Consider the following 25,930-nt stretch of genomic DNA (forward strand, 5'->3'; position numbering starts at 1 on the left):
TGAAATTTAAAATTTTCTGTTGATAAATGGTAACTTGTAACGTAACTCAAGTTGTAAGCTAAACAAAAGGCATTATACATAAACAGACACTCAAACTAAATCTCGTGTAGCAAGTACACACTCCAACATTGAGAGTGAACATAACTCGAGTTGTGATCAAAGGGGTACATCAAAAGAACGACCTCTATAAGTGCCAAAAAGAAATAGATCGATCAATGAATTACATCTCCATTCCCAACTAGTTGCGATTAGTTATGTATGAATTGTTATACGTAGTCTGCCCTACATGGCACGAAAATTTTTTTAGGATAAAGGAAAACAAAATTGATAGCTAACTAGTACAGTATAATATATTTTGCTTAGAGCTTACACTGGACAAACTGGCTTATGCTACACTGTTCTTGTTCCTTGTACAAGAATCATCAGACAGAAGATGCTGCTTGATTGGATTGCTTCCTTTTCTTGTTCTTCCTCCGATGAGTTTTCCCTTTCTTCTTTGAAGGCGCTTTAGATGGCTTTTGTTTTATGCTGGCTTCTTCATCAGAGGGGGCGTCACTCAAGGAACCCTCCTCATCATCAGAACTGAGAATAAAATCCTCTACAATGTCTTCGTCAAACGCAGTTTCATCTTGCTGATCCTTCCTTCTCTTCTTTTTCTGTTGTTTCTCCTCTGTAGACTCCTCATCCCTGCAAAACATTATACCAGACAAATACATTCATATACACCAACAAAATAAAGATAGCTTGTTGATCCCTTCCTGTCAGGTCTCAAGGGTTCTTTTCCTCTCGAGGAGAGAGTTATAGGTGGTGGGAATAGGTAAGTGGTGAAGAAGAATGTGAACGTACTTAGGAGTGCCTGCTGGTAGCCAAGAAGAACTGAAGACAGCATCTCCTTTGCTATCTTCAACATCATCATCTTCATCGCTTTCAGTTATCTTACTCCCGAAGGCAGATGAATCTTGGCCAACGAGTATACTGCAGATAGACAAGTTCATTACTTTATGATTAACAGAAAGATGTCTCCAGATAAAAATCTTAAGAAAAATAGAGTGTTGTGAAACCTGGATTCCTTTAATGAATCATTTCTCTGTTGTGCTCTCTGTCGGAGACTAGCAACATATTTTGATAGAGGACTCACCCCTGCATTCTTATCATCCTAAGGATAAACATGAAGGTCAGAATTGTTTCAAGGGAGCCAAATCATGAAAAAATGATCCCGTGGATTAATCCTAGACACACAAATCTCTATAACACCCCAACCTATTCGTGTTCGTCAGAAGGATGCTTTGATAAGTGGACAAAGCTTTCAATGTGTTCATTACTAACAAGAGAAGATACCAGGTATAGGTTGGTTGAAAAATGAAAGGTGATTGAATGAAATTTTACTGGTAATGAGAAAGATAAACATCAAGATGTTCAAACCTCAAGAAAAGATGCTGCCGCTGGGTCATTAGGCAGAAATGAAACTGTCATGCGCTTCTTATTTGTGTACTCCGAATTGGCTTCAATCTGTAGATTTACCAAGTCAACTTCAGGAACTTATAACAAAGGCTTCATTTCAGAAGAAACAATTGGTGCCAGCTAACAAATAGCCCATAATAGAATCTAAATGCAACTATGCAAAGTTAGATATCCCAGAATCGATACTGCAGAAGATCTTTTGAACTCAGAAAACTATGCAAAGTTATTAGTGCAGACATGTGACTTGAGAAAATAATCCACTCATATCAGCAAATAGAATCAAGTACCCAACAAACATACCTCGCGAATAATTTGCTTTATTTCGCGACGGAATCTATCAACATTGGTGGACTTGCAGAAGTTGCGTAACCTAACAACAGGGACAGAAGAGAGCTCAAAGAAACCAACTGAATAGCTCCATTGAGCAAGATGCTCAGCAAGTTCCTCAACCACAGAAAACACACATGCTTCCTGGAATGCTCTCGTTTTCAAAGTAAGCTTGCTAACCTGATACATCAAATATAGATTCAGACAGCTAGACAAGTTCTTGTAAAGCAGTACACTATTAAACTAAAGTAAGTAGAGAGGCATTCTAGAAGTACCCTTAAAACAGTACGGAAATCTATGGCTTTTCCAACTCCCCCTGTTGGAGGCCTACGCAATTCTTTTATTTCCAACATGTCTAAGAGGAGTGGGGAAACAGGAACAAAAGAATTGGTGGATGCAGCAATTCTGTTGAGCATTTTGATGCATCGCAATCTAAGGGGAAAATAGCGAGCAGTTGGAACCAAACGAGCTGCTCCAGAAATTATTTGCGTCAGCGGATAAGCCAGGGGCCTAAACTCAGGTTCTGAACTGTATGCACAGATAGCTGCAGTCCAAAGCTCAAGACAGTGTATATACTTCCACTGGTAAACCTTCAGAAATGATTCCTGAGAAGGATTGAAAACAAAGAAACTGTGATTGGATCCCCTAAAAGGCAAATATAACTACGAAAAGATATACAACATGTGCATAATACTGAAGCAACATAACAGACTGTAATTTCATGATCAACTTGACACTCTAAGCTACTTTGTCTCTTGAAAATTACAAATGAAGGCTAAAATGCATTTTCTCAACTCTTCAAAGCAGAATATTCTACCAGAACTTAGTTGACTAAAAGAGGGAAAGTTAAAAAGATCACATTTTGGTAACCATAATCCAAAACAAATAAAAAGGTGACAAGTTAAGAGTCAAAGTACCTTGCCCTTGGTATTGTGTGCTTCCTTGGATGATTGGTTAGCCTTTTTAGACGATTTCTAGGAAAGATTAGACAAAGGGATAACAATAATTAGCGGCCACTAAAAGGCAAGGATAACTTTCAGTAGGATAAGATGCTACCAGTAATGTAAAATGCTGAAGCCACTTGATACTCTTTGAACATCTTTTCAAACGTGAAAATATGAATTAAGCTAACATGTATGTTGGAACTATTAAGCCAAGTATTCTTAATCTAAAGTTATTTAAAAAAAAAAGTGCTACACAAGATACCTTTTTAAGTTTTACTCCTAAAAGATTTATAGAATAAGCTTATATCAATGGTTGGTAACAAATAGTCAGAAAGAAGACAAGTTATCAGAAACAAAATAACAAACCTTGGTCTTAGTACTACTATGCGCATCCCGTAAAATCATTGCCAACTGCCGAATGAAAACAAAGGCATGCTGGTACGCATTGGGAAGATCCACCCTAAGGAGTTCAACGAAACAATTACCAAGAAATTGAATATGCTGCAGCTTTGACGCATTCATGAATTGGCAGTTCAATAAATAAGCTTTATACATCCCTCTAATGCACTCATCAATGCAATCAGAGCCAAGCTGTATACACAGATCCCTTAGAAACAAAAAAGAGACAACTGGTAGTGCACCTCCGCCTGTACCCCAGAAATGAAGAAGAACCTGAAAAGTCAAATTATGCTTAAGCTTGATTCTTTTAGACAGTGTGAAGAATACCTCATGCAGAGAACAAAAGACCCATGTGACACGTGTATTCTGAAAAACAGAGAAGTCTAAACCGAGAGTGCTTCGCGAATATTTTTAAACTTAATTCTTATGGATCATAATTCAATGAATTTACTTAGTTTGTGATAGTAGGAAATAAGCAGTGTGCATAGTTTGAAGTGATCAAAGGCCAAACACTTAAAAGACCCCAATGACAAATTGAAGATAATTAGCTTTTGATTATAGCTGAAGCCTCAAAACAGCAAATTGCCTAACCAACTCACCACTGCCCAAAGGAGAGGGGGAATGGATGAAACATGCAAATCTCTTGCAAATAAAGTTATATTCTAGCAGAAGAAAACTGTCATTCTAGATTAATCATTCTTTGTACAAGAAAAGAGTTATGTGAATAGTAAGTATTAGATCAGTCAATCCCATACCTTTATATATTTCCTCAAAAGAACTGGAAAAGCAGCCAAAAATACAGATGAAAATCTGAGTCTTCGTAATGTAAATGATATCATTTCTGTATCTGTCATCTGATTTAGAACATGTAGCGCATTCCCAAGATATGATTTGACCAAGTGGTTGTTGCTCTTCCATCGTTTAGTTTTAGACATATCCTTTATCATCTCCTTCTTCCCACCAGAAGTTGGTAATTTCAAAAGGCCACGAAGAATTCCATCCATTTCTTTTAGAACAAATAACATTATCTTGTTGAACACAGTGCTAGACATAGTACTCCACTTTGACTTAGCATCTTCACCAGTATCATCGCCATAATGACAAGCTGTGCGGAAAGCTCTCATGAGAGACCTAATAGCCCCCGAACTCCTGTTTTCATGAATTGAACTACACCAAGCATCCACCATTGCAGTAGTGATGAGATTTGTGGATGACTTGACCTCCTTTCCATCTGCATGAACAAGTTGTTCAGTGTCAAATTCATCAGCTTCATCATCTTCGATTTCCTCACCATCCATTTCAGTCTCGTCATCATCCTTCACAAAATTGGAATAAGATTCTACAAACATTTCACATACCATGAGAACAATGAGAAGGGAAGATATTGTAAAGACTTACATCAGTATCCTCATCATCAAAATCTAGGAGATCCTTGTCATGCTCTTGCAAGAATTGATAGAACTCGGGATCCTACAGGAAAAAAAATGTGGCATATGCTGGTTAAATAGATTTAACAGTAATCAGTACAAAACATTATGGAATGAATATTTTGCACCACACTACTCTTGCACTGACTATATCAAAATGAATAGCAGATGTAATTACATTGTTCAATGATGCAAACAGGCTAAATATAGGAATGAGTTATAGATGAATGACCTTGAACTCTGTAAGGAAACCTATCCAGCTACATCATTGAATCATTATATTGGCATCGGAAGGAAATGGTGTTGGGATTCTAATACTCTACTATCGTATACTCCACAAAGTACCATCTCGGTACTGATTCTAAATGAAATTTTATTTTATCTGATAAAATAATGAATCAATAACCGACAGACGAAATTGGTTCTTTAAGCAACTTGGTTTGCTGCTTCTGGCACATCAAAAAGTTTGGCTGCTCATGTTTTAGTATTCCTCGAGTTTTTTCAAAACTTATATGAAAAGTAAAACTATTCATAAATAAAGTACTAAACACAGAATTGAAAGCACAGAAAGAAAGCAAAGAACTCATAGACATATCAACAAAAATCTCACCTTTTCTTGGAGTCTTTTCAATTGCTCCGCATGTCCTCCCACATTTTGCTCTGAAGATGATTTGGGCATCATTTCATCTGTCTTTTCTTCAACCCCAGAAGATTTTTTGCTCAATTTCTTCGATTCTGACATTTCCAAGCAACAAAAAAGAAGAAAAAAATAGCATGAAATAGGATGTAAAACATGAAAGTGCGTTGAAAGAAAAGAGTAAAAAAAGACACCTTTGTTCTTCATCCCCATTGATTGAAATTTGTGAGTTTCTTCCTTCTCTCGCTAAAACCCTATAATTTGCTCCAGGGTTTAGTGTTCCGAAGATTTTAGCTCCATTGACAAAGCTGAACAGTAGAAGACGTTGAAGTTGGGCTTATCGGAGTACTGATATTTTGGGTCAAAAAATATAGAGCCCAATGGTTGATTTACATTTTACACAAAGGTCCCTTTTTTGGGACATCATTTAAATTTTGTCCAAAATTTTAAAAGTTGTGCAAAAATATGACTTTGAAGTTAACAAGACTTTCATCTAACAATAAGTTAGATTGTTATGGCATTTTTTCATAGGATTTTTAATTTGTTAAAAAAGAAAATTTTGGATCGTGAAAATAAAGATTCATAAATTATAAGATGAAAAAAAAATATATTCAATAAACAGTTATTTCTAAAATCAGCGACTAATGGAGATCTTATGAACTAATCCCATTGTTTTGTATTTATTTTTTTTCCTTTTTGTTGGTAGAGAGTAGGAAAATATTTGTATAAATGAAAATTTAGAAGTTGTAACAGTGGTTGAATATATCCTCGTAGTAAGTACAATAATAGTTAATTGTATTTTCATAATTAGATAAATATTGTTTGATTCATTATTTATAATATACCTAAAAGAAATTGAAAAGAATTATACCTAAAATGATAGATAATCCATTAAACAACATTTTTAGTGAATTCAATCGTAAAATTTTAGACTTGTTCCAATTATGATTGATGTGTATACTTGTAAAAATAATAACATATTTATGCTGATTAATTTAACTATTCTTCAATAGACATAAAAACTTTAATATTTCAATAATACTTTATCATGTTCATGAGTTCGGAACTTATCATAATTTGAATGTAAAATTTGTTGGGTTAACAGACAGAAACCTTTTATTTTTTCTGACCAGAAGAAAGGCTTTGGCACTTTGTTATCTACTACCACCTACTACCCAATTGAAAAAGATAAATTTATGGAATGACCTACCTAGTGAACTCACATGCCTATTATTATAATTATAATTATTAAATGACCTACCTAATGAACTCACATGCATATTATTATTTTTAAGGGGTTATATATGAAAGTTTTTCTCTTTTTTTTTTTGGGAAAAGACTTAAATATGCCATTAAACTTTTAGAAAAGGCTCTTTTATATCATCAGTTAAAAGTTTGGCTCATTTATGTCATTACAGTTAAAGAAAAAGCTCATTCACGCCATTATTTTTAACGGTGATTTTGCAAAACCATTTTAACACGTGATTTGGCATCATCAATTTTTTTAATTAAAAAAATTCATTTTTTATTCAAAAATTTGATTTTTTTTATTTAAAAAATTGATGACGTGGCCAAAAACATAAAAAAAAATAATTCAATTTTTTTTTCAGAATTATGATTTTTTTAATTAAAAAAATTGATGACGTATCCGAATTAGAATTGACCATGTGTCAAAATGACTTGCAAAAGCACCGTTAAAAATAATGGTATGAATGAACATTTTTTTTAACAATAATAACATAAATGAGCCAAATTTTTAATTAGAATAGTAAAGATCCACCAATAAAAAAAGAAGACTTATAGAAAACAGTACTAGTACTTGATAATTTATATATAGTGACCACCTTATCTCCAATGAATTCAAGCCAAATCCTAAAGCAACCATGAAAAGAGGAAAGGTAGTGTTCATTTCAACACCAGCACTTGGCAACATTGTTCCAATTATTGAGTTTGCTAAAGTCTTCACTCAAAAAAACAAAAATATTTCAGCCACCATACTCTTAATTAACATCCCTCAAAGACCACTTGTCCAATCCTATATTGACTCTCTCACCACCGCCGCCACCGGAAACATCCATTTCCTCTCCCTCCCCGTGGCGGATCCACCATCGCTCGATCAATTCGACGCAACTATAGGCTTTTTATCGCTATTAATACAAAATCACACGTTACAAGTCAAAAATGCACTTATTGACCTTATTTCAGACTCGGACTCGGGGCAAGTTGTTGGATTCTTTATTGACATGTTTTGTACATCTTTTATTGATGTAGCTAAGGAACTAAACATCCCATGTTATCTCTACTTTGCTTCCCCTGCTACTTTCTTGAGCTTCATGTTGCATCTCCCAATATTAGATGCTCAAGTTAGTACTAATATTGAGTACAAAGATTCAGCCAATGATTTCAACATTCTTGGTTTTTCCAATCCTGTCCCTATCAAATGTTTCCCTTCATTCATGCTAAAAAGACATATAGATGGTTATTCTTGGTTCCTACATCATGCAAAAAGGTACAAAGAAACAAAGGGTATTATTGTCAACACGTTTCAAGAACTTGAACCATATTGCTTAAACTCATTAGTACATACTACAACTAGTCATGTTGTACCACCAATTTATCCAATTGGACCTGTAGTGGATCATAATGGACCAGCTCAGTGGCATCAAGATTCTTGGGGTCATGAAAATGTTATGAAATGGCTTGATAATCAAGAACCATCATCAGTAATTTTCTTGAGTTTTGGAAGTATGGGAAGTCTTAAAGATTCACAAGTGATGGAAATAGCAAAAGGTTTGGAGAAAGCAGGACACCCTTTTTTGTGGGCAATTAGAGAAGCACCGAAGGATAAAAGAGAACTTCCAAATGATTATACAAACTTAGAGGAAATTTTACCTAATGGGTTTTTAGAATCAACAAAAGGGAGAGGGCTAGTGTGTGGGTTGGTCCCACAAGTTACAATCTTGGCCCATAAGGCTATCGGAGGATTTGTGTCACACTGTGGTTGGAATTCGATTCTCGAAAGTTTATATTACGGAGTGCCAATTGGTACATGGCCAATATATGCAGAGCAACACTTGAATGCATTTGAGTTGGTGAAAGAGTTGGATTTGGCTGTGGAAATCACAATGGATTATAGAGATGGCACCACATTGGTTTCATCAGAGGAAGTGGCAAAAGGGGTTAAAAAATTAATGGATGGTGATGGTGATGGTGAGGTGAGACAAAAGTTCAAGAAAATGAGTGAGAAATGCAAGGATGTTTGGAAGGAAAATGGCTCATCTTCTAATTTTCTTGGACACTTGATTGATGAATTAATGGCTGTGATTTGAAGAAGGGTTGGCTAGTCCAAACTTGGTGGGCTTTGTTTGACTACAAAATTTAGTTGAATTTTATAAAGCGATGAAAATAAAGTTTTTTAGTTTATGTAATTCTACCTAATTATGTAATTTGGATTCAAAAATAATAATAATTAAAGTTACGATGATGAAGTACATTAATAAAACTTTTATTTTCTAAAAGAGCGTGAGTAGATATGGATTTTCTTTTTGTAATAAATGATGAATCTCAATTGAAATTAGTAAAGAACAACGTACTTTAATGTCGTTTGTTTTATAATTTAGCTGAATCGCAAAAATAGAGTTATTATTTATTCTTTCATAACATAAGAAAACTCCAATCATCTTCAAGAAATGTATTGACGTATTTCTAAGAAATATAACTTATATTTTGATTGTCTTATTATATAATCATTTTTTGTTTTAACAAGTTATATTAACGGCTTTAAGGCTAACAATTCTCGAAGATGAAATTTGAAATATGGTATATGACAACTTCCCTAAACTCAAATTCTTGAAATTATGTAATACCCTCGTTTTAAATCAAACTACTTCAAACTGATTCTTTTGTGACCTTCGTAAAAGTTTGAATAGAGATAAAATTTCAACTCAAATTAATCTAATTTCAACCTTGACAGTACTGGCTATATTTTAAATATATTTTGAAAAAAACTGAATATCACTTAAATAGTAGGTTGAAAACTGGCTACCAGACGCAATTCCTACTTTAGGCCTCAGCGGACACCCGACCCGACCCGTATAAAAAACTTGCGCAATAAGACTAGCTTCACTCTTCGTCTACATAAAGAAGAGAAAACCTCTCGACTCTTTTCATTGCGCTTCTCTTTAGATCTCACATCTCAGGTATCTTTCTATATCTTCAAATGGCGATTTTTTTTTCCTATTACTGATGCGTTGATCGATATAAACCCTCTCCCTTTTCCCAATTTCTTGGTATTTTTCTTGATTTTTGTAATGTTCTTTTTGTTGAACTCAGTGATGGGTTTGTGTTATTCTATTGATAAGTAAATTAGTTGAACTTCTTGGGTTATATTTTCAAGAAAATGTATGGAAAATTTTGGGTTTTTTTTGTGAAAGTAGGAAGAGGGTTTACATGAGAAGGAGTTTAATTGATCTCTTGCAAGTAAATGATAATTGACGACAAATATTTTACCGGTGGCGCGATAAGTTCATTTCTATAGCAGCTCTGGTTGTAAAGAATTGTTTTAATTAGAAAAAAAAGAGAGACAAATTTCATTAAGACGTGCAATGGAGACAATTTAGCTTATGGGTGTCACTAGTTAGGGAAGTTGGGTGGGTATCTGGTGTTTATGAAGTATAAGTTGCAGAATATGACTAGGGTTTTAACCCCTGCCCAGGAGCTCTCGCACCTTTTAGCTCCATTGGTGACTCGAACCCCAACCTTAGGGTTGGGGGTTGGAGGGTGATTGCCATGTGAGCAACCCGTCCTGTCGTATGACCTGATTTAGGTAGTTATGCCATGGTGTTTTTGGTGTATATTTGAAAGATAAATTACAGCACCACACAGTGTTATAGGAGGGTTTTGAATGACTGGACCAATTTATAAAAATTTCTTCATTTGGAATGTCCAGTGAGGTCTTCTCTAGGATGGCTTTGAGTGTGGAATTCATGTATACTGTATTGAATAACTGTACCGACCTCGGTTGAAGATTCAAGTGTTAAAAAGGAGATAGATCTAGTTAGTGTTTGTCTACATAGATTCTTCCCCTTGTAGTAAACAATAGTTCCTTAGCAGTTAAAGGCATGTTTAGTCTAAGTTGTAAGATTGCTGCAGTGTTTACTGAGTTTTAATACTATACCCACTCGGCGTTGTTAACTCTCGATTTTATAGTTCCTTTCTTTATCTCTCCTTTTTGAACAATGCTCTTAGATTTTTATTGGAATATAAGGAGTGAAAGTGTAAATGTACCAAACTTTAGCCTTAATCTACAGAAACCTAATATAAGATTTCTGATCCTGACAGCTAATAGTTTACCTTAGCTGCCTTAAATCCCTTCTTACAATTGGTCCTTTTTATAATCCCCTGTTCACCTTTTACAAAATTTTTTTTATCTTGGAGCAACATATAACCAATCTCTGGTAAACATTTGATGTTTTCTTAATTGAAATCTAGGATAATATTTAACCTTGGATCACATTGCTCCTGATTTGATTTCTTGAGAAGTTATCTCCGTCTTTGTACCAAGTGCAGACTGTATCCTGCATCCAATTAGTATACAATTGAGCTACTCTTAAAATCTTTTGGTTTCAATTGCAAGAACTGAAGTTGACACTGGTGGTACTAGCCTCCAGTCTGGCAATTGTATTTATATTACTCTAGTGGGCAAGCCACATCTTAGTGTTTCAAGTAAGAGTTATGACAAAGTGATTTGTCTTCTTTGCTTTTGCTACTAGTAAAATTCTACCAGAACCTACCAAATTCATGAGTCTGCAATCACTCAAAGTAGAGCTCTTCCCCACAAACAATTCTCCCTCCAAGTTTTTCACATTTCCTGTGGAACTTAATACGCAATAATGCTAGTGCTTTTTTCTTTTTGATTCAAATCCTAAGAAGTTGCACCATAAATTCTGTTATGTCCCCAGTCGTAATTCCTTTTGGCTCATTGCCGTGACTTGTATAATCTCTTCCATCTGCAACTTGCATTGTGATCTTGTTGCCCACAATGGCCTTGCTAATGATTCCCTTTTCGACAAACTGGACAGTATTTTCAGAAGGTTCCTTGCCTTGTTGGATCTCAAAAGGTGCTGGACTTGATGAAAATAATCCTCCTAATAATCATTGTTTAATCTGTCATTATCTCTTTTAGCTGCCCATTCTGTCTTGAGTTCCCATCGTTAATGAAGTGAAAGTGGTAAACAAGCTGCTTTGGTTGGTACCACTAAGAAATTGTACAGTTTGATGCCTACCAAAATAAAACGGAAAGAACAGACTTGTTATTTTCTTAATCTATAGCAGATAAATATAGATTAGCTGACACTGACCTCAAGTTAGAAGAAAAATAGAAAAGAAAACTCTGATCTAACTAATGATTTTTATACTTGTTATCTTCTGGCAATCCTTGTTGCTGCTCCTTATTTAGCTAACTGCATATTCAAGTTTTTTTCAGTTAAAATTTCTTCTCTCTAAATGTAATTCATTCACATGCCATATGGGCCTTAATTTTGGAATGCTAAACTGCCCCTGTTAGTTTGTTTTGAGAAGTACAGGGAAGGGTTAGCAGTTAGCACTCTGAAACATTTTTTTATGAGATAAGGAATTTCATTAAATGACATCATGAAGTGTCAGCTCCAACTTCATCTTGGGTATGTATTTTGCACTACTTGGCATGTATTGGACTATGCCAAACTCCTGACTTATCTGCTGCATAGTTGAAACAACGAGGGTCTCAAAAAGAAATTCCAAAAAACTTGGAATACTATTTCTCAGGCCATTTGGTGGACAGTTGGCTTGAAAGAAATAGCAGAATTTTCAAGGGAAAAGAAGAAATATACTTAGCCTTGAACACAAACGTATTTATTTGCTAGCTTTTTGGTGAAACCTGGTTCTTGTACATGATGTAGATGCAATGTTAGATACAATCGAGGAGTTGCACCTTCTTTATTCATGCATTTGCTTAGTGCAAGCTCATCTATGAAATCTCTTCTTACCAGTATCACTGTACACACACTTCAAATGTCCACAAGTTTATCCATACAGGTGGGAAGTCCCTGAGGTTGACAATTTTCAACTTCAACTCTTGTGTGGACTTATATATTGTTTCGACTCAGTTTTGTATCTTTCTTTCTGTTGTGTTTGCCAACATGCTCGTTAGTTAGACTTATTCATGGGAAGGGTAAAAAAATGAACCATGTTTTATGTGCTCTGAAATTTTTATCTAACTAGCTCAAGTTATGTTAATTTATCAGGTATTCTGCAGTAAAGAAAAAAATGTCACGAAGGTATGATAGCCGAACAACAATCTTCTCCCCAGAAGGTCGTCTCTACCAAGTTGAGTACGCAATGGAGGCTATTGGAAATGCAGGTAGTGCTATAGGCATCTTGTCCAAGGATGGGGTGGTGTTGGTAGGTGAAAAGAAAGTTACATCTAAGCTGCTTCAGACCTCTACTTCAAGTGAGAAGATGTACAAGATCGATGATCATGTGGCATGCGCTGTAGCTGGAATTATGTCTGATGCCAACATTCTGATCAACACAGCCAGGTTTCAGGCTCAGCGCTATACGTTCGCTTATCAAGAACCCATGCCAGTTGAGCAACTTGTCCAGTCACTATGTGATACCAAGCAAGGTTACACACAGTTTGGTGGGCTTCGCCCTTTTGGTGTTTCATTTCTCTTTGCAGGTTGGGATAAAAACTATGGCTTCCAACTTTACATGAGCGACCCAAGTGGAAATTACGGTGGTTGGAAAGCCGCAGCAATTGGAGCAAACAACCAGGCAGCTCAATCAATTCTTAAGCAGGATTACAAGGATGATATCACAAGGGAAGAGGCCGTTCAACTTGCTCTTAAAGTGCTTGGTAAGACAATGGACAGCACTAGCCTCACTTCGGAGAAACTTGAACTTGCTGAGGTATTTCTCTCTAACGGGAAAGTCAAGTATCAAGCATGCTCTCCCGAAACTCTGAACAAAATGTTGGTGAGTGCTGGACTGACTCAACCTACAGTAGAAGAATAGTCGTAGAATGCCTTCCAATCTAGCATATGACATCATTGAACTCTCTCTACGCCATGTGTGACATGTTGTACTAAAACTAAGTGGTGGATTTGTCTTCTTACAACTGCATGCATATTTATGTCAAATGCTTTCCAGTTTGAATTTTGTTTTGGATTTACTTCATCATTTGTTGTTATCGTGGTACTTTACTGCATTTGACATGTTTGTGCCTCTGTTTGCCTGAGAAAGAAAAGAACACACAAACATACCCTCCATCTTTCTCAATTTTAACTTGATGCAACTACCGTAGGGGAAGAAGGTGAGATCTTTTCATCTTGTAGCTATCCATTTTAAACATTATTTCCTTCCTCCGACTAGTAACTATTTAGTCCTCTAAAGCTCTGAGGATTTTGGTTATGTAGTGGTGATTATACCAAAGCAGAAGGTATGATGATTATTCAGAATGGAAGGAATAATGTGCAAGTAGAAGGTATGTTTATCATTTTGATCGCATGAATGTCTACCTAAAGCTTATCATCATGACCTCTCACAAAAATGTAAAAACAGTTACTTTGGACATAATATCAGATAGTTTCATATCATAATATAATGTTAACTATTACCATTTACAATTACAGAAATATATACAAAGTGTTAACTCCTGCATGCTCTCAATGCCTATTTTTTGAAATTATCTGAGGATTTGCTTCTAGTGAAAACAGATTCCATTTCTTCCAAAGACTTTCCTTTAGTCTCAGGGCACATGAAATAGAAGAAAATCAAAGCCACCAAAGAGACTGCAGCAAACATGAAAAAAGCACCTCCAGTTGTAATTGCTTCAGAAATGGACAGAAAACTCATAGAAACAGTAGCATTCGTCAACCTATTAACAGCAACACCAATACCAGCACCCAATGCCCTATACCTAAACCCAAGTAACTGGACCAAGACCAATATTGAAAAACCATAAGTTGTAACTATACTAAGTTGAAAAAATGTAATTAGATAACCAAGTAAAATAATTTCTGGTAGAGATGTTAAAAATCCACGTGACGATGGTGATGAAACTTCTGCTGAATAAATAGGTGCTATCATAAGTGCAAATCCAACACCAACACCAGCAATACATCTTCCAACTAATAATGCTATATAAGATGGTCCATATCCCATTAAAATTGATCCAATCATGAAAATTACTGAAGCTACAACTATAGTGTTACGTCTTCCAATTTTATCAGATGTTCTTCCTGCACGAAGTGACCCAACTAAAGCACATAAATTTAGAATCCCTGCTAATATTTCTGTTTTGGCATTCTTTTTTCACATATATCATTGCTCCACTCATAACACCAGTATCTGACAAAAAAAAAAACATAAAATTATTGTTAGAACATATTAACACTAATACTTTTTCATTTCTTATCGATTATATATTCTTCCTTTGTTCTCCATTTATTATGTGACACAATTTGACTTGACATAAAAAAATCCGTGATCTAAAACATCTGTTGGCCATTTAAAAGGGTAAACAGAGGTTTTTAAAGTAGAATTGTTTTTAATTATAGAAATATGACATTTTAAAAAAAAAATTAACAAAAAGTATGTCACGTAAATTGAGCCAGAGAAAGTAATTAATAATAACGATGCTAGTTACAATCAAAAGATATTTACAAAATCGTACATCGTTAGCTCAATAATTCCTTGACATGTGAATGTAGAACTTTTTTCATAATAAGGAATGTTTTAGCTCCTTAATGAACTGAATTTAAATTAACCAAGACACTATATTTCGAACTTCGGACAATTTGAAGTAATGAAGAATGAAACTTACCATAACCAAATATGATAGATATCATAGAAGCAACAATTGCACAAGCGCATGCATATTTGTTAACCTTTGTAGGATTTTCTCCACTATCATTCTCCACTATCATTCTCCCAAAATAGAAATTGGTCTTTGTTTTTATAAATAAATCATCCAAATAAGATAGTAAAATTCTATAATATATATTTAGATATCTATAGTCAAAAAACAAATCCAATTTCTATCCTAGTCCTTCTTTACTAAAATATGTGTTTTCCAAAAACAAAAAAAAAGGTACATAATCTGTAAAGAATTAATACTAGGTGGATAATAATGATAAGAATTACAAGTCACAGATGAGTCCTAATTGTAGGATTGAACCTGTGACCCTCCATATCCAACGCCGGCATTATATGGATACCGTTGATATTTATTCGTAGTATTCGAATCAGTTTGTATATAAAATTTTGAATATTATATTGAACTTATGTTAGCGATGATTATGTAATTAAAATCTGATTAGATCAATATTTCAGTTATTATAAATAAAATCTTTGTTCCTGAAATAACGTAAATAAAGTAACTTCTTTTTATTACAAAACTAAAAAGTAATTTGCCTGTCTAATTTAGGCCTTAGTTGAAGTAACTTTTGGGGGTGATAAGCAAATTTTAAGGTGTCATTTGGCGTTACGTAGGTATTTATTATATGGAAAAGAGCCTAAAATACTCTTGAAGTATTGAAAATGGTATAAAATTACCCTTCATCCACCTATTGGCTCCAAAATGCCCTTTTCATCTACCTATTGGCTCCAAAATACCCTTGTCATCCATCTTTGGGTTCAAATTGACCACTTTTTTAATTGTTTTAAAATTAAACTTTTTAAATATTTTGAAAAATAATTGGCGTTCAACTATTGGTTATAATTTTAATTTATTTATATAATTTATAAATCAATCCACTACCCACTCATTACTAACTAAACCTCACCTAATTAATAATCCAATTATAATATCAAAATCATCATAAACACTACTAAAACGCGATTAAATTATAGATTCCTGAAAATGACATCCAAAATTATTCGAGTCCGAATCGAAGCCCCAATAAAATTTAGGTTGAGCCGCTTATTTAGGAGGACACTTTCTTTCAAAATTGAATTAAAAGTTTATGATTAAAGGTAAAGAAATAATACATCCCGAATTAATTCATGCATTTTTTTAAATATAATTTTATAAATATATTATTTTTTTACTTTAAAACCTTTGATATATTATTTTGAAAAAAAAGTTAAGTAACATCACATAATTGAGGCGTAAGAATAATTAAGATGAACATAGTCAGACTTTTAAGTTTATCGGTGATTTTTATTTAGCCACTTAAATGTATGATAATTTAATTCTATAATTGACAATAGTTTGCATTAATAATGTGATGGGTTTATTAATTTAGAGAAATTTAATTAGTAATGGGTGGGTAGTGGATTGATTTATAAATTATATTAATAAAGTAAAATTATAACCAATTATTTTTCAAAATATTTAATATGTTTAATTTTAAAACAATTAAAAAAGTGGTCAATTTGAACCCAAAGGTGGATGACAAGGGTATTTTGGAGCCAATAGGTGGATGAAAAGGACATTTTGGAGCCAATAGGTGGATGGAGAGTAATTTTGTACCATTTTTAATACTTTAAGCGTATTTTAGGCCCTTTTCCGTTTATTATATAAATGTTAATTTTTGTTATATTAATTATTTTATCTTAAAAAATTATAAATTATATAATTAAATTGTTAATTAAATACCGTACTTGATATATATAATGTTATAAATAGCAACTGATAAGTTGCTATGAAACATAATATTAATTATACTACTTTTAATGAAAGAATAAATCAATTCATGACTAGGAAGTTCCATAAAAGATATTTCTTTAATTTTAACTTGTTCAATTATTTTTTCTTAAAAATATTAAATTTAATATTATATTCAAAAGATAATATAGTAATATTATTTTTTAAAAAATACAAATCAATAGGACAGTTATAGTTAGATTGAGACTGTATTTTCTAATTTAATTTCTACTTTTACTTATTATGTATATCTTTAAAAATATAATGAGTAAATACGTTTGAGATCTTATCAATTAATATGAATAAAATGATAAACTTAATATATCAATTATTATTTTTAAAAAAGTATTTCTTTATACTGTATGTATAAATATTTGATAAAAGTGGGGATGGAGAGGGAGGGCGAAACTGTACACGTGATGGTGGGCGTAGAACCATCAAACTGACACATGTTTTTTTTAAAAATAAATCAAAGAGATTAATTAGTGTACAAGAGAGAGGGAAGTATAAATTATTCTTGTTTGGATCATCCGCCCTTGAAGAATCTCAATCTCTTGGCAATGGGTGAAGAAAAATGGTGTGTGGTGACCGGCGGAAGAGGCTTTGCTGCTCGACATTTAGTCGAAATGCTCATCCGCTACGAAATTTATCATGTACGCATTGGTGATTTGGGGCCAACCATTAAACTTGAGCCTCATGAGGAAAAGGGTATTCTTGGAGAAGCCCTCAAATCTGGTCGTGCTGTATATGTATCCATGGATCTTCTTAACAAGTCCCAAGTGTTCAAAGGTTGTTTTCTTGAATCTTTTAGCTGTTTTTGACACCCAAAAATCAAATAGGTTTTGATTCTTGAATGTGGGTGTTTTGGTTTTATAAATCAGTTATTAATTGCCTAGTGCTCAAAGGTCTTTGCTTGAATCTTTAGTTGAATGTGGGTGTTTTGGTTTTATTATATGTTACTACTTGCCAAGTGCTCGAAGGTCTTTTCTTGAATCTTTAGTTGTTTTTGACAACCCAAAACCCAAAACTTTTTGGTTCTTGAATGTGGGTGTTTTGGTTTTATAAATCACTTACTACTTGCCAAGTGGTCAACGGTCTTTTCTTGAATCGTAAGTTGTTTATGTCACCCAAGAAACCAAAACTTTTTGATTCTTGAATAGGGGTGTTTTGGTTTTATATTAGTTAGTACTTGCCAAGTGCTCAACGATCTTTTCTTGAATCGTTAGTTGTTTTTTTATTCTTGAATATGGATGGTGCTATGATTCTATATTAGTTACTACTTGCCAAGCGTCCACAGGGGAAGAAATCACCTAACATTTTTGTGTCTGCCGGGATTTCAACCTAAAACATCAAGATTCTCAACCCACAGTCATTGATCAGTAGGCTACACCTTTGGGTGCTAGCCATAGTGTGGAATCAATTTGGTGGTTTAGTTCCAATTGTATCCATATAAAGTAAGCCTTGTATCAGATACTTTTGCTGAATTATCCTAGCTAAATTTTTTCAAGATTCATCTTTTCTGAGTTTAGCATTTGAGATGATACATGGAGTATTCCTTTGCCTCAATGTACTTATGTTAAATGAGTGTGATATGGTCATCAGTATTTCACATGAATCTTACATGATGTAGACAAAGTTGATTTACCTGTACCCACAGCTGTACTGGTTACTTACTGGTATCCATGCCCGGGTCTAAGTGATATAGGAGATAGACATTTTATGTCACAGCCAAATCATCCCAGCTAATGTTTCTAGACTCGTGTTTCTAAGTGTAATATACGATGGAGTATTCATTTGTCCTGAAGTATCTGTCCTGAATGAGTATTTCATGTGTATCTTTCAAGAAACGGTCGACATATACCTTCACGTACCCCTAACTATACCTGTACCAAGATACTTATCGCTCAACATGTATGTCTGTGTCAATGTCACATAGGTGATAACCTATTTTATTAACTTGTGGTGTCTTAACATTATTTATTTGATATTTGCAGCTTGTGAAGGAGCTGAGGTTGTTTTCCACATGGCTGCTCCAGATTCATCGATCAACAACCACAAGCTCCACTATTCAGTTAATGTGCAAGGTATGGGAAAGCCTTAAAAAATTTATCAAGAAAAAAAATGATCTCCCCAAAGTTAAGGCAGTCTTTGTTGTCTGTCTGTACATGAAAGTCTTAGTTCTCTCTTTCCAATTGCATAAATATACGTGAAGGAACCCAGAATATAATTGATGCTTGCGTTGAGCTGAAAGTGAAAAGACTTATTTACACCAGCTCTCCCAGTGTGGTGTTTGATGGAGTTACTGGAATTCTAGATGGGGATGAATCACTGCCATATCCTGCGAAGGTAGTGCCTCTATCTCCTTATTTCTTATTTGAATGAGAAATTATCCTCATATTAGGTTGGATGATAACCATATTCTTGTTACTGGAAAAAATTCAGCATAATGATTCCTACTCTGCAACTAAAGCTGAAGGAGAGGCACTTGTAATGAAGTCAAATGGTACTAAAGGCCTGCTGACATGCTGCATTAGACCTAGCAGTATTTTTGGCCCTGGTGATAGGTTGCTAGTTCCTTCACTAGTCGCGGCTGCAAGGGCTGGAAAATCTAAGGTGAGTTTAGAGCCATATTTTGTTTGCACATGCATCTTTCAAGTCTGTGTAACATTCGTATTATATGCAAGCCTTTATTCGTATTGGTTTACTGTTGTAGTGCTTGTAAGCTTGTAAGCCATTGATTAGAAAATCTATCTTGAGGAACTTCATTAGTGATTTCTGCATTCTCTTCCATAGCACAACAATGAGATCACTTTTTGGCATTTTCGTGGACAAATTGAATTTAACCTAGAAGACTTGCACTATGTATTCAGTTGACTTTTAGCTTTATTCCTCTAATTCTTAATTTTGCAGTTCATTATTGGCGACGGAAATAACCTGTATGATTTCACTTACGTGGAGAATGTGGCACATGCACATGTGTGTGCGGAACGAGCTCTAGCATCAGGAGGAACAGCAGCAGAGAAAGCTGCTGGGAACGTAATGTTTCATTGTTTTTCCATATTCTGTATTTTTTGGAAAATCTTAATACTAGCAACTATACAGATCTGACCTGTCCAGATGCTTTAATATCAAGAGCATTTCTGTTCTTCAAATTTTTTAAGAAGTGGCCTCAATGCATGGATAAGCAGTGCAATGGATATTTTTGAGTTCCCATTCAAGTTTCATCTGTTTCTTGTATCCATCCTACATGATTGTGATGTGTTTGTGAAAAAGTGATTGACCTGATCCCATGCAGCAATAAAGCTTGAGCTATCTTAACAATCAAATACATAAATAAAACTTGAGCTATCTGGATTAAGTTTTACCTAAATGATGCTGAACTTTAGCTAGTGATGATTCCATGAAAAGCTGAATTCTCTAAGGGTTCTAACCATTTAAGATTACCAACTGTTGTGTTGCCATAATTAGCTTTTCTTTCTCTAGAAGTAATAATTCCCTGTTTTCGACTTCTCTCGCCTTCTCTTGAAACCATATCCTGAACACTAATTAGTGCAATCTTTATTTAGTACATTACATAGAATTACCAAAAAGATTGTCCTTAAGTACAACCAAACAACAAAATTTTTGTATCTTAGTTCATAGATTTCAACAGTTGTTCTATGTTGACAGACTTTGTATCTTTGTTGTAGAGTTGTGCGCACAATCTAAGTGCTTACTGCTTACCTTTTGATAATTAAATTTACTTTACCATTTCAAAATAATTTGTTGCTTAAACCATATTATGTCAATAACTAGGAGGGGTAAGACTTGCGCATCCATTGCACTCGGGCCTATAGTTGTGCAGAAAACATTGAAATAAGAGCCACCTTGTCGGTTGTCCTTCTCTTTTTCTGGGAAGGAGGAACTCCACCATTGTGCGAAGTCATAATTCTCTCAGCAAGCATTCGAAAAAGGAATACCTCTCTTGTTTTCCATTTCTTTTGCTAGTAAAAAAGTATGATTTTCTTCTCCCCACTATCTCATCTCTCTGTGTTTCTCATATTTTAAGGTGTGGGGATTGGGGTAAAGCTAGATATCAAAATGATTGACATGCACTAAGCTTATGAGTATACATGTTTTCTTACATCTCCTGGAGTCCCCGTGAAAAAAAGTTCTGCTTGTTATGAGATTTATCAATTCTTGAACGCGGCTTTTTTTTTTGACAAATCTTTGATCAATAAATGATTTTTCCAGGCTTATTTCATCACAAACACGGAGTCCATTAAGTTTTGGGAGTTCGTATCACTTATTCTTGAAGGTCTTGGCTATGACAGGTATTCTCATTTCAAGTTCTGAAGTCTGAAAAGATTTCTTGCTCACAGTAATTCTTTTTACAATTTTTTATATCTTGTAATGTTTACCTTAATTTTCTTATGGTGAACAATCTTTGAAATTTCATTACAGGGTTGTTCCTCTTTAGCTGATTCCTGGAACTATACTTATTAAATCACTTTATTTGTAATTCTGGAATAGAATGTGATTACCGGAAAGGTTCAAGTTAAGAGATGAAGAAAACAATATCCTTGGCCACATAGAAGAACTAGTGAGAAATTTCATAAAGGAAATAGAGCATTAAAGTTTTGCATTCATCCATTGCCTCTTGAAATTACAATTAAAGAATTACCTGTTAGAAAACTTTGAGATCTCGTGTTGATTCATCCTGAGCAAGGAAACTTTGTTTCTTAAATTTAGATTAAGAGCAGCATTCTTCCATAATTTTTTCTGCTTTTCTCCTTTCTTCATGGATGGAGATGTTTCTACAGAACATGCTTAATCAATTTAGGTTTGTTGCTGACAATCAAACTTGAGAAAAACATTCAGTTTGCTTGTCAGAAGAGCTATTTAATGGGTCTGAATGTTTGTACGAGTGAATGAGAGTTTGTAACTGTACCAACCGTTATATGGTTCCTAGCCAATTGAGGCGGTGTATTCTTTACCATTGGTATTTGGAGATACATATGATATATAGAGCAGTACTTGTCCATTAAAACATATGTTTTATAAACCTCATCTCTTCTGAGAAGAAAAATGGGTCGTACACCTCCAACTATAAAGCTGGTGGTTCTGAGTCACAGAGGAAGCAAAGATAGGGCCACAGTAAACTCGTGTATGGGGTGCTTGCCTGAGGGATTACTAGATTAAACAAAAAAATTGTTGTTTGTATTAGCATGATTTGTTGTTATGGAGCTAACATCTCCACTTTTTTAACTGTGCATGTCCTTTATGGAAAATCACTGTTTGCTTTATGTTCTTGTGGATAGCATCTGTCTTCCAAATCCCGTTTTTCCCATTTCTTTTGCTGTGAATTGTATGGATTCCTGATTTTAGTATTATGCAGGCCAAGTATTAAGATTCCTGCACCTGTTATGATGCCAATTGCACATTTGGTGGAACTGACTTATAAGCTGTTAGCACCTTATGGAATGAAGGTCCCACAGTTGACTCCTTCGAGAATAAGACTTCTCTCTATGAGCAGAACATTTAGTAGTTCAAAAGCAAGTGACCAACTAGGATACGCACCTATCGTCACTCTTCAGGTTCCATTTTTTGCCATTACACTCAATCAATTGGTCTGAACATTCCTCATAAAAATTGTTTAGCCATACCATGTCTATATCAGATACTCCCAACCTTTTTAGGTACTGTTATGGTCTTCTCTTTATTGCTGTATCTCTTTTCAGCTTCCTCGTGAATATTTTCATGTGAAAAGAATATGTTTAAGTATTTACTGCAAAAATTGTATTATTTGCCTTTGATATTGAATACGAGAAAATAGTCATTCATCTGGATGTCCACATCATTACTGCAGGAATACACACATTTTCCTGTCAAATATGTTGTACATGTAACTTACATTTCATATAAGATGATATTAGTTGTCATATTTGTACCTTATATCTTCTACGAACTAAAATTACTATTTTTCTGTGGAGCCTCATCTTTTACAATCTATTATTTTCTGCCATTTCTTTTTGTTTTTTATTCTCATTACATAATTCATTTAAGTTTTAAGGCGTCCTCTATTTTCTTCAGGAGGGCATAAGGAGGACCATTGAATCCTATCCACATCTGAGAGCTGAACACGGGTCGGGAAAGGATGGTCCTAAATCATCTGCATCTCTTAAACGGTTTTTCCTCCTGGTAATTACTAATACATATTAATCCATTTGTTGTGAGAGAAAAAATGTGATAGACACCTTACTATTTCATTTCAGAAGTTAATTTAAAACCATGGTCATTACTTATATGGTTATGAATTGAATAGGCATGCCTTTTCTGCTAAACTACATACGTACTCCAAGTATAACTATCATTTGAAATTTCTTACCTTTTCTTTTGGTCCATCCAATCTATTTTACAAAACAACATTGTATGATGATGTCCAAGAATATTTGACCCTTTAAAATAACTTTCATAAGTTTCAAGAATTCAATTTCATATAATAGTGTATATTCAATCAGTAGCAGTGGTACTTTCTCAATCGAAATATTTATTAATCAATCAACTATCTCTCAATCCCAAATTGCTTCAGATCGACTATGATGGTTTGGCCTTGTCCATGGAGATGGAATCCATTACTTGCCATATATCAGAAGGAACATTTTGTATTGTTATTGGATGATTACTAATTACTAATTATGATCAAGTGTAATGATCCAAGGATAAATTGTGAAATGTGAAATCTTTCTAATCATTCCTGCTCCTCTTGGCTAGAAGTAATAGGAGTAGCTATATCTGTATCATGCTGTGAACTCGCATTTTCATCTATTAAATTGTGATATCTTTCATCTGGCTGATGTAATAGGTGATTTTCTTTCTATTAATTCTAAGCGTACTTGGGATCATTTCACCATGGAGTTTTTTCGTCATAGGTATGCACTCTTCTCTATCTCCTCCTGTCCATATCATTTACGCTTGCTTGTAACTTGGTCAAACACTCTATTGTGCCCAGAAGAGTTTTTTCTGTTTCTCTTCATAGCAGATGTAAATAACACTCCAAACAATGTAAGCTGGTATCCCATCTTCAGTGCTCTGACCTTCTCATGTTTACTGCTGCAGGAATCTTAGCTGCCTTTGTTGTGTTCTTGATATTTGACAAAAGCAAGAAGAATTAGATCATTTAGTTCATGCAGTATTTGGTCTAGCATTGATGGGAGAACATCCAACTCTTAATTAAAAAAAACAACGATGGGGCGTGCAGCATCATTCACTCATTGGAGCCTCACTTGAGAGAAGTTGTGTTTACATCCTGGAGTTGCTATATAGTAAGGTGCTTTTTACCAAGCCAGTTATTTTAGTTTTTGTTGTATTTGTTTATTTTGGTACATTGGTAAAGAGTACTAACTAAAAGTTTTTAAAACCTTTGATAAGCTACATAAGCTATCTATCGTAAGTTTCAAAAGTTTTCTTTATTTCTTAAACCTTGAGGAGTTCCTCATCGCGTTCAAATGTTGACATATGTTGCATCTGCAACATCACCCATGCCTCCACGCCTTGCCGAGTTTTGTAATCCTTCAAGAGAAACACATTCTTGAAGGGACCATTTGCTAGACACACTCTTTCATCCAAAATCTACACTCTCTCTCTCGTACTTCAATTCTTTCATTTAGTTAGGCGTGATAAAGAATCTTGCACGAAAGAGATTCTTTCACATACTCAATTGGAATCACACTTAACCTTGCTATTTACTCATAGAAGTTCCTTTTGGAGCTATTGAAGGTATGCAGATGAGGCTTTGGTGGTGGGTGGTGGGAAAACTAAGTTAATTTGGGTAAAAGAAATGAGTTATATTATTAAGTGGGTCAGATTGGATTATTTAAGTAAAATTAGATAATTTAAATTGATTTGGAGTTTTTCCATCAAAGGAGGGATATATTTGTTAAGTTTTTTGACGTCAGGGGTAAAAATAACTTATTTTTAATGACATGAGTAAAATCAATTAATAAAACAAAATTGATAAGTAATTTTGATCCTTTTCCCTACTTTAAAAGTATCTTTTGAAAAAATAAGAAGAAAGAAACTCCCTATATATCCTCATCTTTGCAATTTGGCAGTGATTCAGGAAGCCCTTGTAAAATAATAATAACAATAATAATTTTTTTTAAAAAAGAAGAATTTATATATATATATATATATATAAGAATATATTGTAATTAAAATTTAAGGATATATTTGTTCGTATGGAGCAGTGTTTTAAAAGGCGGGGATGCGAGGTACAGTACTGGGCGAGGCGTAAACTTCGAGATACGGATGTAAGTCCCATGGATTCACGAGGCGTAGTCTCATGTATATTTAAATTTATAGTTTTATTACTAATAAAATAAGTAAAAGTAAATATTTTAATGATTTATGATTTTTATTTGAGATAAATATTAATAATCAATAATGAAGAAAAAAGTATTATAATTATTACTTGAAAAAAATCATTAAACCAATAATAAAAATATGATTTAAAAATAATTTTTTTTAAAAAAACTAAAATAAAAACACCCGGGCATACGTTTTTACGCCCAAGACTTGCGTTTTTATGTTCAAGGCTTACGCCTCAAATTTTCGAGATGTCTTTTAAGAGAATTTAGTATCCTTTATATAGACATAAACTAGGGTTTAGGGTTGAGTAGCCTCCAAGATTGTATCTAATTGTATATGTATATAATTGTATGTAACTGTATATTATATATATACATTTGTATAAATGGCGAGCGAGATTGGGAGAGGGACGAGAGAGGCGAGCAAGATTGAGAGAGGGAGGATAGAGGCGAGCGAGAGAGGTAAATTGTATATGGATATAGGTTAAAAAATTATATATTATACATATGTATTTGTATATCTTGGTGAATTATATACATATACAAACATGACTAATTATACAAAATCGAAGTCACACGTAATAAATGTATAATGTTAGTCGCGAGTGGTAATTATAGCAAACTATAGCTATAATGAGTAATTAAATAGTATAAGTTTGCTTAGACGCGTAATATTTCCCCTTTTTATCAAATTTATTTAC

General features: G+C 34.0%; 4 protein-coding genes and 1 pseudogene across 7 annotated transcripts; 3 read left to right on the plus strand and 2 right to left on the minus strand.

Annotated features, from left to right (window-relative positions):
• Window positions 1-165: 165 nt before the first annotated feature.
• Window positions 166-5,545, minus strand: LOC101257525 (nucleolar complex-associated protein 2). 3 transcript variants are annotated; one of them, XR_002026859.3, is made up of 13 exons: window positions 5,390-5,545; window positions 5,169-5,293; window positions 4,530-4,601; window positions 3,887-4,447; window positions 3,099-3,404; window positions 2,706-2,762; window positions 2,064-2,393; window positions 1,762-1,968; window positions 1,423-1,509; window positions 1,062-1,156; window positions 847-975; window positions 371-687; window positions 166-277 (listed from the first exon to the last, which is right to left on the minus strand). XR_002026859.3 is itself a non-coding variant. In XM_004232592.5 (12 exons), exons 1-12 carry the CDS (start codon window positions 5,406-5,408, stop codon window positions 423-425), a joined length of 2,253 nt encoding a protein of 750 aa, XP_004232640.1. In that variant the 5' UTR covers window positions 5,409-5,545; the 3' UTR covers window positions 166-422. The 3 variants fall into 3 exon arrangements, 1 of the variants encoding a protein (XP_004232640.1); XR_740006.4 differs by having other exon boundaries at window positions 166-282; XM_004232592.5 differs by having other exon boundaries at window positions 166-687.
• A 1,253-nt stretch (window positions 5,546-6,798) lies between these two features.
• LOC101258120 (UDP-glycosyltransferase 43) lies at window positions 6,799-8,713 on the plus strand. The gene has a single exon (XM_004232594.5). It carries the CDS (start codon window positions 7,079-7,081, stop codon window positions 8,522-8,524), a length of 1,446 nt encoding a protein of 481 aa, XP_004232642.1. The 5' UTR covers window positions 6,799-7,078; the 3' UTR covers window positions 8,525-8,713.
• Window positions 8,714-12,474: 3,761 nt separating this feature from the next.
• LOC101256735 (probable polyol transporter 6) lies at window positions 12,475-15,294 on the minus strand (annotated as a pseudogene). The gene is made up of 2 exons (XR_011214772.1): window positions 15,058-15,294; window positions 12,475-14,582 (listed from the first exon to the last, which is right to left on the minus strand). The product of XR_011214772.1 is annotated as a probable polyol transporter 6 (transcript).
• LOC101257034 (proteasome subunit alpha type-4) lies at window positions 12,501-13,388 on the plus strand. The gene has a single exon (XM_004232591.5). It carries the CDS (start codon window positions 12,501-12,503, stop codon window positions 13,245-13,247), a length of 747 nt encoding a protein of 248 aa, XP_004232639.1. The 3' UTR covers window positions 13,248-13,388.
• Window positions 15,295-17,289: 1,995 nt separating the features above from the next.
• Window positions 17,290-24,341, plus strand: HSD2 (3beta-hydroxysteroid-dehydrogenase/decarboxylase). The gene is made up of 10 exons (NM_001308212.1): window positions 17,290-17,670; window positions 18,876-18,965; window positions 19,094-19,227; window positions 19,324-19,494; window positions 19,792-19,917; window positions 21,115-21,194; window positions 22,259-22,457; window positions 22,954-23,061; window positions 23,726-23,792; window positions 23,980-24,341. The coding sequence occupies exons 1-10, from the start codon at window positions 17,442-17,444 to the stop codon at window positions 24,033-24,035; spliced, it is 1,260 nt and encodes a 419-aa protein (NP_001295141.1). The 5' UTR covers window positions 17,290-17,441; the 3' UTR covers window positions 24,036-24,341.
• The last annotated feature ends 1,589 nt before the right edge of the window (window positions 24,342-25,930 follow it).

The sequence above is a fragment of the Solanum lycopersicum genome, chromosome 2 (assembly GCF_036512215.1).
Source record: "Solanum lycopersicum chromosome 2, SLM_r2.1".
NCBI lineage: Eukaryota > Viridiplantae > Streptophyta > Magnoliopsida > Solanales > Solanaceae > Solanum > Solanum lycopersicum.

Coding starts and splice junctions, on each gene's coding strand:
- LOC101257034 (XM_004232591.5), top strand. CDS start 12,501: ATGTCACGAAGGTATGATAGCCGAACAACAATCTTCTCCCCAGAAGGT.
- LOC101257525 (XM_004232592.5), bottom strand. Junction 1,157..1,422: donor CGGCAGCATCTTTTCTTGAG/GTTTGAACATCT, acceptor GTTTATCCTTAG/GATGATAAGAATGCAGGGGT. Junction 976..1,061: donor GATTCATTAAAGGAATCCAG/GTTTCACAACAC, acceptor GTCTATCTGCAG/TATACTCGTTGGCCAAGATT.
- HSD2 (NM_001308212.1), top strand. CDS start 17,442: ATGGGTGAAGAAAAATGGTGTGTGGTGACCGGCGGAAGAGGCTTTGCT. Junction 17,671..18,875: donor CAAGTCCCAAGTGTTCAAAG/GTTGTTTTCTTG, acceptor TGATATTTGCAG/CTTGTGAAGGAGCTGAGGTT. Junction 19,495..19,791: donor CAAGGGCTGGAAAATCTAAG/GTGAGTTTAGAG, acceptor TTAATTTTGCAG/TTCATTATTGGCGACGGAAA.
- LOC101258120 (XM_004232594.5), top strand. CDS start 7,079: ATGAAAAGAGGAAAGGTAGTGTTCATTTCAACACCAGCACTTGGCAAC.